General features: G+C 40.3%; 1 protein-coding gene across 2 annotated transcripts in view; it reads right to left on the bottom strand.

The window, feature by feature from the left end:
• Positions 1–16338, bottom strand: part of ITCH (itchy E3 ubiquitin protein ligase) — a 184379-nt gene that overhangs the window by 37359 nt on the left and 130682 nt on the right. For both annotated transcript variants that reach the window (XM_004454806.4, XM_004454807.5), the window contains exon 17: positions 2185–2273. In XM_004454806.4, the coding sequence (XP_004454863.1) occupies positions 2185–2273 (89 nt within the window). The remainder of the gene's footprint in view (positions 1–2184; positions 2274–16338) is intronic.

The following is a 16338-nucleotide window of genomic DNA, read 5'->3' as shown; positions in this document are numbered from 1 at the left end:
ATCCGTCTACCACACGGGAGGTCCGCGGTTCAAACCCCGGGCCTCCTTGACCCGTGTGCAGCTGGCCCATGTGCAGTGCTGATGTGTGCAAGGAGTACCGTGTCACACGGGTGTCCCCGCGTAGGGCAGCCCCACGCGCAAGGAGTGCGCCTGTAAGGAGAGCCGCCCAGCGTGAAAGAAAGTGCAGCCTGCCCAGGAATGGCACCGCCCACACTTCCCGGGCCGCTGACGACACCAGAAGCGGACAAAGAAACAAGATGCAGCAAATAGACACAGAGAACAGACAACTGGGGGAGGGGGGAATTAAAAATAAATAAATAAATCTTTAAAAAAAAAAAAAAAGGCCAACAGAGTTCTGATACTTGCATCAGCATCCCTTTTTGCTATTACAATACTGCTTATTATATTTCAAAGAATCAAGAACTTTGAAGGCACCGTTATTTGTTGAACCACTAAAAAAAATGTTTCCAATTATGGTTCTAAGACACATCCCAATTTCAGGGATGTTAAAACATGAAAATGTTAGTCTCAGAATTGATGAAATACTAAGATTTACTATTGAGCTACATGATTAGAAGAACTGAAATGAGTCTAATATTATTCCATCTCTTACTAAGTCTTATAGTGATCCTCACCAAGTGCCACTGCTCCCTATAGCTTATAGGAATATGAAAATCCTTCAGATTTCATAAAGGCAGTAAAGCCCTTAATTCAAGCCTTTGATTCACTAAAAACAATTTTTTGGGAATGGATGTGGTTCAAGCAGTTGAGAGCCAAAAATAAACAACAAGCAAAACAAACGAAAAAACCAACTCAGGGAAGCCAATGTGGCTCAGTAATTGAGGGCCAGCTTCCCACATACAAGGTCCTGGGTTCATTCTCTGGCCCCAGGACAAAAAGAAAAACAAACAAAAAAAACATACAAACAAAAAAACAAATGGTCTGAGAAGCTCTAATTGAAATGTTGTAAAAATACCAACCAATAAAATGTTAGATTATGATTACTAAAAATGTTATATGGGTTAAGTCTTGTGGAACAGGAGCAGAGCAGATCTGGGGCAATACATGCGGTGTCAGCTTGCGTAATAAATCTCTTTTCCTATTAGTCTCTGGCCCTGGTGATAAAGTTGCATATACTTCAATATTGCTAGTTGATTTACTGATTAAGAATGAATGATTGTTCTCCATCTGAATGATCTTTAACTTGCACAAAATTAAATGTTTACTATTTACTGTGATTATTTCATACATTTTGAAAGATTTTTTTTTTTTGACTGTCACACAATAATATAAATAAGAAGTAATAGTAAATGTAGCCATCACTTAGTGAGCACATACACACTCAGTCCCTGAGCCAGGTCATAGTAAATTTCTAATCTTCATAAAAATCCTAGGAAGGTAGATATTACTATTTTTATATTACATGTAAAGAAATTTGCCACAGTCAAACTACTGAGTGCAGAAATGAATTCAGATCCAATCTTGACTCCAAAGTTCCTGCCTTTCCACACTGCCAATGCTATGCACATTTTTAACATGACACAATATGGTATAGCATGACATGAAATGGAAATACGTATTTCTTGCTTGAGTCTATCTTCTAGGATTTGATTAGACACTCCAATATGAAGAAAGTAGAATTAAGGCTTTCAACTCCTATTTTATATAAACTTCTTTTCTATATATTTATCACAGATGATACTCATCTAAATTGGAAGGGAAGCAACTATTCTTTGTATCTGTGATGGCAGGGGTGGAGGATGGGGAGATGATGACCTGATCACTAAAGGATTTTGTATGCTCTGTGCAACGGACATTAGGTGGTAGACTGAACTGAACACTGATTTAGGGTTACATGGTGAAAACCTGCATTCAGTCTCCATAATTTAGTTATTTGCCTCAGATGAGTCTCTAAATCTCTCCATTCCTATAAAATTCTAACTAACAGAGTTATCCTAAGGATTAAATGAGTTATGTGAGTGAAATCAAGTAATAGTACTTCAGAGAAAAGATGTTCAATTAATGTTTGTTGAAATTCTGAGGCTGCTGCATAATAAAGGTATAATAATTTGCTACATTTCCTTTTCCTGAAACATAAGATTGAGAAAATAATACTTGCAAGCAAAGTGTAATGAAATCTTTGGAAGAAAGGAACTAAATTCTGAGTATTTATTTTATCACTACCTTGCTACACCTCCATAATCTAAACCTTCTTCTCCTGGAAAAATAACCCACAAACGTCTTCGCAGATCTTGGGGACTGAAGCTCATTATCTAAAAAACAAAAAAGTTAAAAAAAATTGTGAAAGTAGTTATTGAAATACCACCCCATCACTCCCAGGTTTAAAATCTCCTTTATTGTAGGTAATAAAATTCCCCAACATAGAATGGTGTTTGTGGTCTAGTATATATGCCACACATACAGAAAATACAGTAAAGTTTCATAGCATCTTACATATTATGATATATTCCATATAGTACATATTTATATTTTTATATACTTTATAAATACATTACTTTTAAAAATGATGCTACTATTGATTTATGAGGTGGGTTTTCTCAATTGCTTAGAACACCTAGTAACTGTGAGCATGGGCAGATGTTAGGTTCTTTCTTTTTTGGGTCAATACATTTGGGTTTGTTTCACAGTCAAAAGGGTACACATAGTAGCCAATTGGCAAATGAATGGAAATCATTTACAGTGGCTGCAGAAATAAACCAGGTAATTTAGAAACACATTCATTAGAAACACCAATATCTGGAAAACCTACTTAAAATTTTGTAGCCTACTATCAGTTAATAGGATCATCATCATATTTGAAGGACAGTATTATTATTGAGTTACAAGGAAAGGTCATTTTATTTCTGCATCTATGAAATGATTTATTTACCTAAAATTGGGTCAGTATAGCACTGCAAATATTAGTACTCTTAGAAAAAAAAATCACTGGGGTATAGAGATGGCAGAGTGAGAAGCTTCAGGGCTCTGTCCCTCAAAAGAATCTTTGAATAACCAGCACGAACTAGCAGAATCATCTTTCTTAAAACTCTAGAACACAGTCAAAGGACTGCAGAACAGGGTGAGCAATGAATCAAGAAAAAGTCTACTTAAAAGTGGAAGAATTTTTTCCCAACCCCCCAATGGATATGCATGGAGGTGGCCCACACTCCCAGTATGGATCCCTGGTAGCTGTTCCAGAGGGAGCAGAATAACACTTATGAACATACTGGCAGCATGTATATCTGGTCCAATCTGTCTCACAGTGGACTGAAGGACTTACCATCCCAGAACAAGCCTTGCATCAAGAAGGCAGCTCACTGAGCCCTCTCAGAGAACACTGGGAGAGCAGTTAAGTGGCTGCCTAGTGCAAGGGATTTTTCCAGTTAACCACAGTCCATCCTCTACCACTAGATTCTCTGTGTTATACATTCCCATGCTTTGTAAAATCCATTCATAGTGTACACTCCATGGCTCTCATTTTCATCACAGATTTTAGAATGTTTTCATTACTTGAAAAGAAAAAACCCCATACCCCATTACACTCTGTGTTTTTCTTTAGTACTGAAAAAAAGTCTTCTTCTCATTGCTGTAAAATATTACAGTATTACTGTAAACTATTATCCATAAGTTATATTAGTTGTAATTTTCCTGTGTATCACCATATACTTAGCACTTTGTAAAAGAACATTCTTATATTTATACAGTTAACCACAATCTTCATCCACCCTCGAAATCACTGTTATACATACTATAAATTATTCTCTAGTTTCAACTGACATTTATTGCCACATACTACTCCTTTTCAGCCACAACCACATTTATAAACAAGCATTGTTAATTATAGTCATTATGTTACTCTCAACTCTATTCATTTCCATACTTTTACAATTAACCTAATTAGGAATACTTTCGAAGAACAAATGTGTGTAATGTTGAGGAGGTTCCATTTATCTTTTTTTTCTTCTGTAGATTGTGTTTTAGGTGTAAGGTTTAGGAAGCTACCACCCACCAAAAGATCTTGAAAATGTTTTCATACATTTTTTTCTAGGAGTTTTATGGTTGTTGCTGTTGTTTAGGACCTTGATGCATTGTATAAGGTGTGAGATAGGGGTCCTCCTTTCTTTCTTTTGGCTATGGATATTTAGTTCTCCCAAAACCATCTGCTGAGTAGATTGTTGTGGCGCAGCTGGGTGGCTTTAACAGTCTTGTCAAAAGTCAATTGACCATGATGTTTGGTTTCATTGGTCGTTTTTCATGCCAGTACCGTGCTGGGTTTTTTTTTCCCCCCACCACAGTAACTAAGTAATATGCTTTAAAGTCAAGAAGTTAGAGTCCTACAACTTCATTCTTTTTTAAAAAACATTTTTGGCTATTCAGTGCCCCTTATCTTTCCAAATAAGTTTAATTAGTTTTTCCATTTCTGCAAAAATGGCTGTTGGGATTTTTATTGGGATTGCATTTATTGGGATAAATCAGTTTGGGTAAAAATGACATCTTAGTCTTCCAGTCCATGAACACTGAATGTCTTTCCATTTACTTAAATCTTCAATTTCTTTTAGTAATGTTTTATAGTTTTCTGAATACAGGTCCTTGGTTAAGTTTATTCCCAAATATTTGATTGTTATAGTTGCTATTATAAATGAATTTTTTTTTCTGATTTACTCCTCAGACTGCTTATCAGTACTCATGATTTTTGTGTATTAACCTTGTATCCTGCCATTTTGCTGAACTCTTCTATTAGTTCTAGTAGTTTTATTGTGGATTTTTCAGGATTTTCTACATAAAGGATCATAACATGAGCGAATTCCAAAAGTTTTACTTCTTTCTTTCCTGTTTGGGTGCCTTATTTCTTTACCCTAACTGGTCTAGCAAGAACTTCTAGCACAATAGTGAATAACAGTGGTGACAGTGGGCATCCTTGTTTTATTCCTGATCTTAGTGGGAAAGCTTTCAGTCTTTTACCTTTGAGTACAATGTGAGCTGCTGACTTTTCATACATTCACTTTACCATATTGAGAAAATTTCCTTCTATTACTATTTTCTGGAATGTTATTATGAATAAAGAATGCTGCATTTTGTTAAATGCCTTTTCTGCATCAATGGAGAGGATCATGTGATTTTTCTCCTTCAATTTATTAATGTGGTTTATTACACTAATTGATTTTCTTATGTTGAATCACCTTTGCATACCTGGGATAAAAACCACTTGATTATGGTGTATAATTCTTTTAATGTGCTTTTGGATTTGGTTTGCAAGTATTTTTGCACCTACATTCATTAGAGGTGTCATTTCCTCTTTTCATAGATCTTTATCTGGTTTTGATATTAGGTTGATGTTGGCTTCATAGAATGAGTTTGGTGGTGTTCCTTCCTGTTCAATTTTCATGAAAAGCTTAAGGAAGATCGGTATTAGATCATCTTTGAATGACTGGTAGAATTCACTTGAGAAGCCACCTGGTCCTAGGCTTTTCATCTTTGGGAAGATTTTTTTTTTTATTTTAATTTTTAATTTTTATTGAAGTACATCATTTACACACAAACATGCACAAACAAGTGCACAGCAAAGACTGTGAACTTAAAAAATAAACATACACAACACCACACAGGGGTCTCAGACATCACCCCTCGACCAACTGTATTGTTGTGAAACATTTGTTACAAACTATGTAAGAGCATCGTCAAAATATTACTACCAAATATAGTCCTTAACTTACATTTGGTGTATTTTCCCCCAACCCATACTATTTTTTAAAAAAATGTATTTTTGTTACAGATATTATGAACCTGCAAAACAATCATACAGATGTGTAGATCTCCCACACAACTCCACACCACGGTGGAACACCTGTCACAGACTGTAAGACAACATCACCAGACCACCAACCATGGTCCATAGCATACACCTGGCACAATGCCCTCCATCCACCTCCATTATCAACACAGCACAGCTTCGGCATTGATGCAAGAACATCACAGCACTGCTGCCAATCACAGTCTATAGGTCACAACAATTGTAGTCCTCCCATGCCTGTCCATACTCCATCACCCTGCCACAGTGATGCACATCTGCTCCAGCTCATAGAAGATCTCTCTTGCACCTGTAACCTCAACCACAATTCTCAACCGCCTCTGGGTTCACTGTGTTATTCAGTCCCTAAATTATTCTTTAGCTTTCTTTCTATCGACATTTACTTCCCCAGACTACTTTTTACAGCCACAATCCCATTTATAAACCTCTTGCTACTACCTATAATGTGTTACTATCAACTCTATCCATCCCCACATTTCACAGTCAAATTAATTAAAACTTCTACATACATGAAGCATCCATAGTTCTTCTCAACCCTCCTCTTATCTCCTAATAACCTATATTCTAGGCTTTAATTCCATGTGTTTATTATTTGTATCTAGTTCATATTAATGAGACCATGCAATATTTGCCCTTTGTGTCTGGCTTCCTTCATTTAGTATGTCTTCAAGACTCATCCATGTTATCACATATGTCCCAATTTCATTTCTTTTTACTGCAGCATAGTATTCCATCGTATGTATAAACCGCATTTTGCTTATCCATTTATTGGTGGATGGACACTTGGGTTGTTTCCATCTTTTGGCAATTATGAACAATGCCGCTATGAACAATGGTGTGCAGATGTCTGTTCATGTCATAGTTTTTAATTCTTCTGGATATACTCCTCGTAGAGGAATTGCTGGATTGTATGGCAGTTCTATATTTAGCTTCCTGAGGAACTGCCAAACTGTCTTCCCCAGAGGGTGCACCGTTTACACTCCCACCAACAGTGAAGGAGTGTTCCTATTTCTCCACATCCTCTCCAGCACTTACTGTTGTCTGTTGTTTAATAATGGCCATTCCATGTTGTGTTAGATGATTATCTCATTATTGTTTTAATTTGCATTTCCCTAAGAGCTAGTGTTATGGAACATTTTTTCATGTGTTTTTTGGTCATTTGTATTTCTTCTTTGGGGAAATGTTTAATTGGATTGCTTGCTCCTTTATTGTTGAACTATGTGATCTCTTTATATAGAACGGAAATCAAACCCTTATCGGGTAAGTGGATTCCAAATATTTTCTCCCATCGACTGGGCTGCCTTTTCACCTTCTTGATGAAGTCTTTTAAATCAGAGAAGTGTTTAAGTTTGAGGAGATCCCATTTATCCATGTTTTCTTTTGTTGTTCGTGCTTTTGGTGTAAGGTTTAAGAATCCACCACCTACCACCAGTCTTGAAGATGTTTCCATACATTTCCTTCTAAGAGCTTTATTGTACTTCCTTTTATATTTATGTCTTTGATCCATTTTGAGTTAATTTTTGTATAAAGTGTGAGATAGGGGTCTTTTTTCTTTTTTTTTTGGCTATGGATATCTAGTTCTCCCAACAGCATTTGTTGAATAAACTGTTCTGCCCCAGGTGGGAGGGCTTAACAGGCTTGTCAAAAATCAGTTGCCCATAGATGTGAAGGTCTGTTTCTAAACCATCAATTTGGTTCCATTGGTCTATGTGTCTGTCTTTAAGCCAGTACCATGCTGTTTTTACCACTGTAGCTAGGTAATATGATTTAAAGTCTAGAAGTGAGAGTCCTCCAACTTCACTTTTCCTTTTTAAGATGTTTCTGGCTATTTGGGGCCTCTTACCCTTCCAGATAATTTTGATAACTGTGTTTTCCATTTGCTTAAAAAATGCTGGTAGAATTTTTATTGGGATTGCATTGAATCTGTATATCAATTTGGGTAGAATTGACATCTTAATGATATTTAGTCTTCCAATCCATGAGCATGGAATGTTCTTCCAATTATTTAGATCTTTTTTGATTTCTTTTAGCAATGTGTTAGTTTTCTGAATACAAGTGCTTTGCATCCTTGGCTAAGTTTATTCCTAAATATTTGATTCTTTTTGTTGCTATTATAAATGGAATTTTCCCCCCGACTTCCTCCTCAGATTGTGCATTAGTGTATAGAAAGACCACTGATTTTTGCATATTGATTTTGTATCCTGACACTCTACTGAAATCATTTATTAGCTCTAGCAGCTTTGGTGTAGATTTTTTTGGGATTTTCTAGATATACAATCATATCATCTGTGAACAGTGAAAGTTTTAATTCTTCCTTTCCAATTTGGATGCCTTTTATTTCTTTTTCTTGCCTGAATGCTCTAGCTAGAACTTCTAGCACTATATTGAACAACAGTGGTGACAGTGGGCATCCTTGTCTTGTCCTTGATCTCAACAGGAAAGCTTTTAGTCTTTCACCATTGAGTACAATGTTAGCTGTGGGTTTTTCATATATGGCTTTTATCATGTTGAGAAAATTTCCTTCGATTCCTATTTTTTGTAGTATTTTTATCAAGAAAGGATGCTGTTTTGTCAAATGCCTTTTCTGCATCAATTGATAATATCATGTGATTTTTCTTCTTTGATTTATTAATGTGGTATATTATGCTGATTTTCTTGTGTTGAACCACCCAAAAATGCATGGTATAAAACCAACCTGACCACGATTCTTTTAATGTGTTGTTGGATTCGATTAGCAAGTATTTTATTGAGGATTTTTGTATCTGGATTCATTAGAGAAATGGGTCTGTAATTTTCTTTTTTTGTAGTATCTTCATCTGGCTTTGGTACTAGGGCAATATCAGCTTCATAGAATGAGTTTGGTAGTGTTCCTTCTTGTTCGATTTTTTGGAAGAGTTTGAGTACGAATGGTATTAAGGGAAGCGGATTTGCCTCAACTGATAGAGCATCTGCCTACCATATGGGAGGTCCAGGGTTCAAACCCAGGGCCTCCTGACCTGTGTAGTGAGCTGGCCCAAGCGCAGTGCTGATGCGCACAAGGAGTGCCATGCCACACAGGGGTGTCTCCCATGTAGGGGAGCCCCATGTGCAAGGAGTGTGCCCTGTAAGGAAAGCTGCCCTGCACAAAAAGAGTGCAGCCTGCCAGGAGTGGCACTGTACACATGGAGAGGTGATGTAGCAAGATGACACAACAAAAAGAGACAGAGATTCCTGGTGCCGCTGAAAAGAATGCAAGCGAACACAGAAGAACACACAGTGAATGGACAAAGAGAGCAGGCAATGGGGGAGGGAGGGAAAGGGAGAGAAATAAATGAAAAATAAATCTTAAAAAAAAAAGAAGATAGGTATTAAATCTTCTTTGACTGCTTAGTAGAACTCACCTGTGAAACCATCTGGTCCTGGGCTTTTCATTTTGGGGAGCCGTTTGATGACTGTTTCAATCTCTTTACTTGTGATTGGTTTGTTGAGGTCTTCTATTTCTTCTAGCATCAGTGTAGGTTGTTTGTACATTCCTAGGAATTTTTCCATTTCATCTACATTGTCTAGATTTTTAGCATAAAGTTGGTCATAGTATCATCTTATGATCTCTTATTTCTGTGGTGTCAGTAGTAAGGTTCCCCTTTTCATTTTTTATTTCATTTATTTACATCTTTTTTTCTTAGTCAGTCTAGCTAAGGGTTTGTCGATTTTGTTAATGTTCTCAAATAACCAACTTTTGGTTTTGTTAATTTTCTCTTTTTTTTTTTTGTTCTTAATTTCATTGATTTCTGCTCTGATCTTTGTTATTTCATTCCTTCTACTTGCTTTGGGACTAGTTTGCTGTTCTTTTTCTAGTCTCTCCAGCAGTGTAGTTAGGTCATTGATTTTAGCTCTTCTTTCTTTTTTACTGTGAGCACTGAGGGCTATAAATTTTCCTCTCAACACTGCCTTGCAGCATCCCATAGGTTCTGATATGCTGTATTCTCATTGTCATTCCTCTCAAGATATTTATTTATTTTTAAAAAAGATTTATTTTATTTCTCTCCCCTTCCCCACCCCCCGCCCGCCTGCCCCAGTTGTCTGTTCTCTGTGTCTATCTGCTGTGTGTTCCTTTTTGTCTGCTTCTGTTGTTGTCAGTGGCACAGGAATCTGTTTCTTTTTGTTGCATCATCTTGTTGTGTTAGCTCTCCGTGTGTGCAGAGCCATTCCTGGGCAGGCTGAACTTTCTTTCGTGCTGGGTGGCTCTCCTTATGGGGCGCACTCTTTGTGCATGGGGCTCCCCTATGCAGGGACACCCCTGTGTGGCATGGCACTCCTTGTGCGCATCAGCACTGCGCATGGGCCAGCTCCACATGGGTCAAGGAGGCCCGGGGTTTGAACTGTGGACCTCCCATGTGGTAGACGGATGCCCTAACCACTGGACCAAATCCGCTTGCCAGATATTTATTGATTTCTCCTGAAATTTCTTCTTTCATCCACTGATTATTTAAGACTGTATTGTTTAAACTCCATATATATTAGAATTTTCCTTTTATTTGCTGCTTGATTTCCAACTTGATTCCACTTTGATCAGAGAAAGTGCTTTGTATAATTTCCATTTTGTTGAATTTACTGAGATCTGCTTTGTGACCCAACATAGGGTCTAACCTGGAGAAAGACTCATGAGCACTTGAAAAGAATGTATTTTCTGCTGTTTCGGGGTGCAATGTTCTGTATATGTCTATTAGGTTTAGTCCATTTATCATATTATTCAAACTCTCTGTTCCTTTATTGATCATCTGCCTAGATGTTCAATCCAATGCTGAGAGTGGGGTACTGAAGTCTCGAACTATTATTTTAGAGAGGTCTATTTCACCCATTAGTTTTGCCAGTGTTTGCTTCATATATCTTGGGGCAATCTGGTTAGGTGCATATATATTTATGATTGTTATTTCTTCCTGGTGAATCATCCCTTTTATTAATATATAATATCCTTCCTTGTTTCTAATAACCGTTTTGCTTTTAAAGTCTATATTATTTGGTATAAGTATACCTACCCCAGCGTTTTTTTTGGTTACTGCATGTGTGGAAACCTTTCCAACTTTTCACTTGCAATTTATTGGGATCCTTGTGTCAAAGGTGAGTCTCTTGCAGACAACATACAGATGACTTATATTTTCTTATCCATTCTGCCAGTCTGTGTCTTTTGATTGGGGAGTTTACTCCATTAACATTCAATGTCGGGAAGCAGACTTGGCCCAATGGATAGGGCATCCACCTACCACATGGGAGGTCTGGGGTTCAGATCCCGGGTCTCTTTGACCTGTGTGGAGCTGGCCCATGCGCAGTGCTGATGTGAGCAAGGAGTGCCATGCAGGGGTGTCCCCCACATAGGGGAGCCCCACGAGCAAGGAGTGCAACCCTGTAAGAATAGTCATCCAGCGCGAAAGAAAGTGCAGCCTGCCCAAGAATGGTGCTGCACATATGGAGAGCTGAAACAACAAGATGACGCAATAAAAGGAAACAGATTCCTGGTGCCACTGATAAGGATAGAAGCAGTCACAGAAGAACACACAGCGAATGGACAGAGAGAGCAGACAACTGGGGGGGGGGGGAGGAGAAAGAAAGAAAGAACAAATAAATCTTTAAAAAAATTCAATGTTATTACTGTAAAGGCAGTTCTTTTTCCATCCATTTTGATCTTTGCATTTTATCTGTCATTTTATTTTTGATACTTTTAGTTACTGTTACTGATAGAGTTGTCATTTCTAGACTCCCTTCCAGGCCTCTCTCTACTATCTTGTCTTTTCAGGCTATAACACTCCCTTCAGTATTTCCTGCAAAGCTGGTCTTTTTGTTATAAACGCTTGCAGTTTCTGTTTATCTGTGAATATTCTAATCTCACCCTCACTTTTAAACGATAATCTTGGTGAGTGTAAAATTCTTTGCTGGCAGTTTTTCTCCTGCAGTATCTTAAATATATCATACCATTGCCTTCTTGCCTCCATGGTTTTTGATGAGAAATCGGCACTTAATCTTATTGGATATCCCTTATATGTTATGCATTCCTTTTGTTGCTCTCAGAATTCTTTCTTTGTCTCTGGCATTTGACATTCTGAAGAGTATGTGTCTTGGAGTTGGTCTATTTGTATTTATTCAGATGGGAGTACGGTGTGCTTCTTGGACATGGATATCTACGTTCTTCAATACGGTTGGGAAATTTTCTACCATTATTTCTTCAAATATTCCTTCTGTCCCTTTTCCCTTCTCTTCTCCTTCTAGGACACCCATGACATGTATGTTTGCACATCTCTTGCTGTCATTTAGTTCCCTGAGACCTTGTTCAATTTTTTCTGTTCTTTACTTCATCTGTTCTTTTGTTTGTTTGCTTTTGGAGGCCATGTCATCGAGCTCACCGATCCTTTCTTCTGCTTCCTCAAATCTGCTTTTATATGTCTATAGTGTATTTTTTTAAAAAAATTTCTCTCCCGTTCCCTGCCCCCCCCAAGCTGTGTCCATTCACTGTGTGTTCTTCTGTGTCCGCTTTTGTATTCTTGTCAGTGGCACTCAGAATCTGTCTTTTTTTTTGTTGCATCATCTTGCTGTGTTAACTCTCCGTGTGTGCGGCACCACTCCTGGGCAGGCTGCACTTTTTTCACACTGGGCAGCTCTCCTTACAGGGCACACTCCTTGTGCACATCAGCACTGTGTGTGGGCCAGTTCATCACACTGGTCAGGAGGCCCTGGGTTTGAACCTTGGATCTCCCATGTGGTAGGAAGATGCCCTTACTGTTGGGCCAAATCTGCTTCCCTCTGGTGTTTTTTTTTTTTTTAAGATTCTTTCTTTCTTTCTCTCTCTCTCTCTCTCTTTCTTTCTTTTCTCTCTCTCTCTCTTTCTTTTCTTTCTTTCTGTCTATCTGTCTGTCTATCTTATCTATCTATCTAATCTATCATCTATCTATCTATCTATCTATCTATCTATCTATCTATCTATCTATCTATCTATCTATCTATCTATCTATCTATCTATATCTATCTATCTATTTCTCCCCACCCCACCCCGGTTGTCTGTTCTCTGTATCTATTTGCTGCTCTCTTCTTCTTTGTCCACTTCTGTTGTTGTCAGTGGCACGGGAATCTGTGTTTCTTTTTTTGTTGCATCATCTTGTGTCAGCTCTCCGTGTGGGCATTTTGTGCTGGGTGGCTCTCCTTATGGGGCACACTCCTTGCATGTTGGGCTCCCCTACGTGGGGGACACCCCTGTGTGGCAGGGCACTCCTTGCGCGCATCAGCACTGCATGGGCCAGCTGCACACAGGTCAAGGACGCCCGGGGTTTGAACTGCAGACTTCCCATGTGGTAGACAGATGCCCTAACCACTGGGCCAAGTCCGCTGCCCTCTAGTGTATTTTTAATTTCACTTATTGTACCTTTCATTCCCATAAGGTCTGCTCTTCTTCTATGTATGCTTTCAAATTCCTCTTTGTGCTCATCCAATGGTTTTTTTAAAGAATTCTTCGCGCCCTTGCAGCTTACTTGCTGTCTGCTCTCTGTGTCCATTTACTGTGCGTTCTTTTTCATGTTTGTATTTATTTATTTATTTATTTATTTTAAAAAAGATTTATTTATTTATTTAATTCCACCCCCCTCCCCTGGTTGTCTGTTCTTGGTGTCTATTTGCTGCGTCTTGTTTCTTTGTCCGCTTCTGTTGTCGTCAGCGGCGCGGGAAGTGTGGGCGGCGCCATTCCTGGGCAGGCTGCTCTTTCTTTTCACGCTGGGCGGCTTTCCTCACGGGCGCACTCCTTGCGCGTGGGGCTCCCCCACGCGGGGGACACCCTTGCGTGGCACGGCACTCCTTGCGCACATCAGCACTGCACGTGGGCCAGCTCCACACGGGTCAAGGAGGCCCGGGGTTTGAACTGCGGACCTCCCATATGGTAGACGGACGCCCTAACCACTGGGCCAAAGTCCGTTTCCCTGTATTTATTTTTTATTTATCCCTCCTCCTCGTGGCTTGCTTGTTATCTGCTCTCTGTGTCCATTCGCTGTGTGCTCTTCTGCTTTTTTTTTCTTTTAACTTGTCTCCCCTTTTTTTTGTTGCATCACCTTGCTGAGTCAGCTCTCCACTTGGTCTGTGGGCCGGGCAGCACTCTGTGATGCTAGCGGGCTGGGCAGCACTCCGCGGCATGTGGGCAAGGCTGCCTTCAAAAGTAGGCCCCAGGATGCGAACCCAGGGCCTCCCATATGGTAGGCAGGAGCCCAGCTGATTGAACCACAGCTACTTCCCCAATGTCTTCTTAATATCCTTAATCTCCTTAGCCATCTTATTCAATTTATTAAGAAGATTCATTTGAACATCTAAGATTAGTTGCCTCAACTCCTTTATGTCATCAGGCTTATCTTGTTCCTTTAATTGGGCCATCTCTTCCTGCTTTTTGGCATGGATTGTAATTTTTTGTTGGTATTTCCACATTTGGCTTGATAGATAGATATATTTATTGTGGGTGCAGTTTTCCCTTTAGTTTAGGAATTTATCTTTTCTCCCTTGCTGTTTGTGTAGTCGGAGCCAAGGATGTAGTTGGTGCTGTAAGCTATGGAGGCTGAGGCTGCCCACGTTGCCCCAGGAAGAGATGAAGCTTCTCCCACCTTTCTGCTCTGTCAGGGGTAGGTATCACAATCCAAGTTGGGCACAACAAAACTGTCAGTAGGCACCCGGAGACACTGATGAAACTTCACACTCCTTCCTCCCCTACCTTAGGCAAGGACAGAGCTATAGTTTTGATCAGCAATCTATGCTGTGTGGGTCCAAAATGACCACAGTTGCTCAGGTAAACTGAAGTAGCCCCAGACCCTTTCCCTGCCGGGGATGGGAATGGGTCCTCTGGAGTGCCCAACAATCTAATCTCTGTGGGCCAAATACACCTGCAGTTGCCCTAAGAGGCTGAGGGAGACTGTCCCTTCTGCCCTTTAGGAGGTGGGAACAGAACCACAAATGCTAACAGTTTAGGCCTATAGGCTGAAAGTACCCACTGTTACCTGGAGAGGTTGAGGAAGCACCAGCCCCCTCCAATACTACTGGTTGGTGGGGTGGTTTTATGGGTGCTCAACAATTCAGTCCCTTTATGCCGAGAATACCTGCCATTGCCAGAAGAGGCTGAGGAAACAGCCCCCTTCTATCCTCTTAATGCATGGGGTTGGATCCACAGGCACCCGACCGTCTAGTCCCTGTTGGCTGAAAGTACCCACCGTTGTCCAGAGAGGCTGTGGAGACACCAGACCCCGCCTACTGGCGGTGGGGGTGGATTCATAGGCATCTGTAGCAGTTTGATATAATTGATGAATTCCAAAAAGAAATATTAGATTATGCTTGTAATCTGATCTGTACCTGGGCATGATTGAGTTATGATTAGGGCGTTGCATCCCCACCCCTTGGTGGGTGGGGACTCACAGATAAAAGGCATGGTGAGGAAGAGTTGGAGATTTCTGATGTTAGAGTTTGATGCTGAAGACTGGGGAAGTCAGCACCTAGAGGAAAGAAAAGCCAGCACCAGGAAGGAAGGAATCTTGAACCCAGAAAAACACAAGCCCCAGGAATATAGGAATCCAGGAAGCCTGAACACTCATAGACGTCAGCAGCCATTTTGCTCCAAACAGACTTTGGTGAGGGAAGTAACTTATGCTTTATGGGCTAATATCTGTAAACTCCTACCCCAAATAAATACCCTTTATAAAAACCAACCAATTAGTCATCCCTTTGGCTGACTAATACAGCATTCAATAGTCCAGTCCATGCAGGCCAAAGGTCTTCCACTGCCCAAAAAGGCTGTGGGAAGACCAGCCCCCTTCTTTCCTATTGGGGGGTGACAGTGGGTCCACAAGTACCCACCAGTCCAGGCTGTGTGGGCCAAAAGAGCCTGCAGTTACCCAGGGAGGCTGGGTAAACACAGTCCATCTCTTGTCCTTTTGGGGATGGAGGTGGAGCCACAAAGTGCCCAATGGTCAGGTTTGTGTAGGCCAAAACTGTCTGAAGTTACCCTGAGAGGGTGAGGCAACACCAGACCCCTCCTATTCTGTTGGGGAACAGAGGTGGAGATGGGCTCAAAGGCACTAAACAAACCTGTTTGTGTGGGCTGAAAACTCCTGCCGTTACCTGGAGAGGCTGAGGATACCCAGCTCCTCTCCTATTCTCTTGGGGTGTGGGGATGCAGCCCCAGGTGTCTGACTATTCAGCCTGTGCCAGTGGAAAGCACTTCCAATTGCCTGGAGAGCCTGGTGCAGGTCCTGCCAGCTACCTCTCTGCTGGACGTGGGGCTGGAGCCTAGGCTAGGGCTGCAGTCTGATCTTGGTAGAAAGAAGCCAGTCCCCAACTTCACTGGATTTCAGTCAGGCAGACTTCCTCTCATGCCGGGGGTGGAGTCAAAATGATGGCTACCAGATTCTTTCCCACTTGGACAAGCTCAGACCCTGGCTGTCTCCAAGATTATACTTTAGCCAGCCAAGTCCACCAATCAGTAGCTGAGGTCATTGGACAACTGTCTCTTCCTCCACCCTTTATGGGAAATGGAGCTTCCA

Source organism: Dasypus novemcinctus, chromosome 24 (genome assembly GCF_030445035.2).
Source record: "Dasypus novemcinctus isolate mDasNov1 chromosome 24, mDasNov1.1.hap2, whole genome shotgun sequence".
NCBI lineage: Eukaryota > Metazoa > Chordata > Mammalia > Cingulata > Dasypodidae > Dasypus > Dasypus novemcinctus.
The sequence above is the reverse complement of the archived record's forward strand: the minus strand, read 5'-3'. Positions and strand labels throughout refer to the sequence as shown.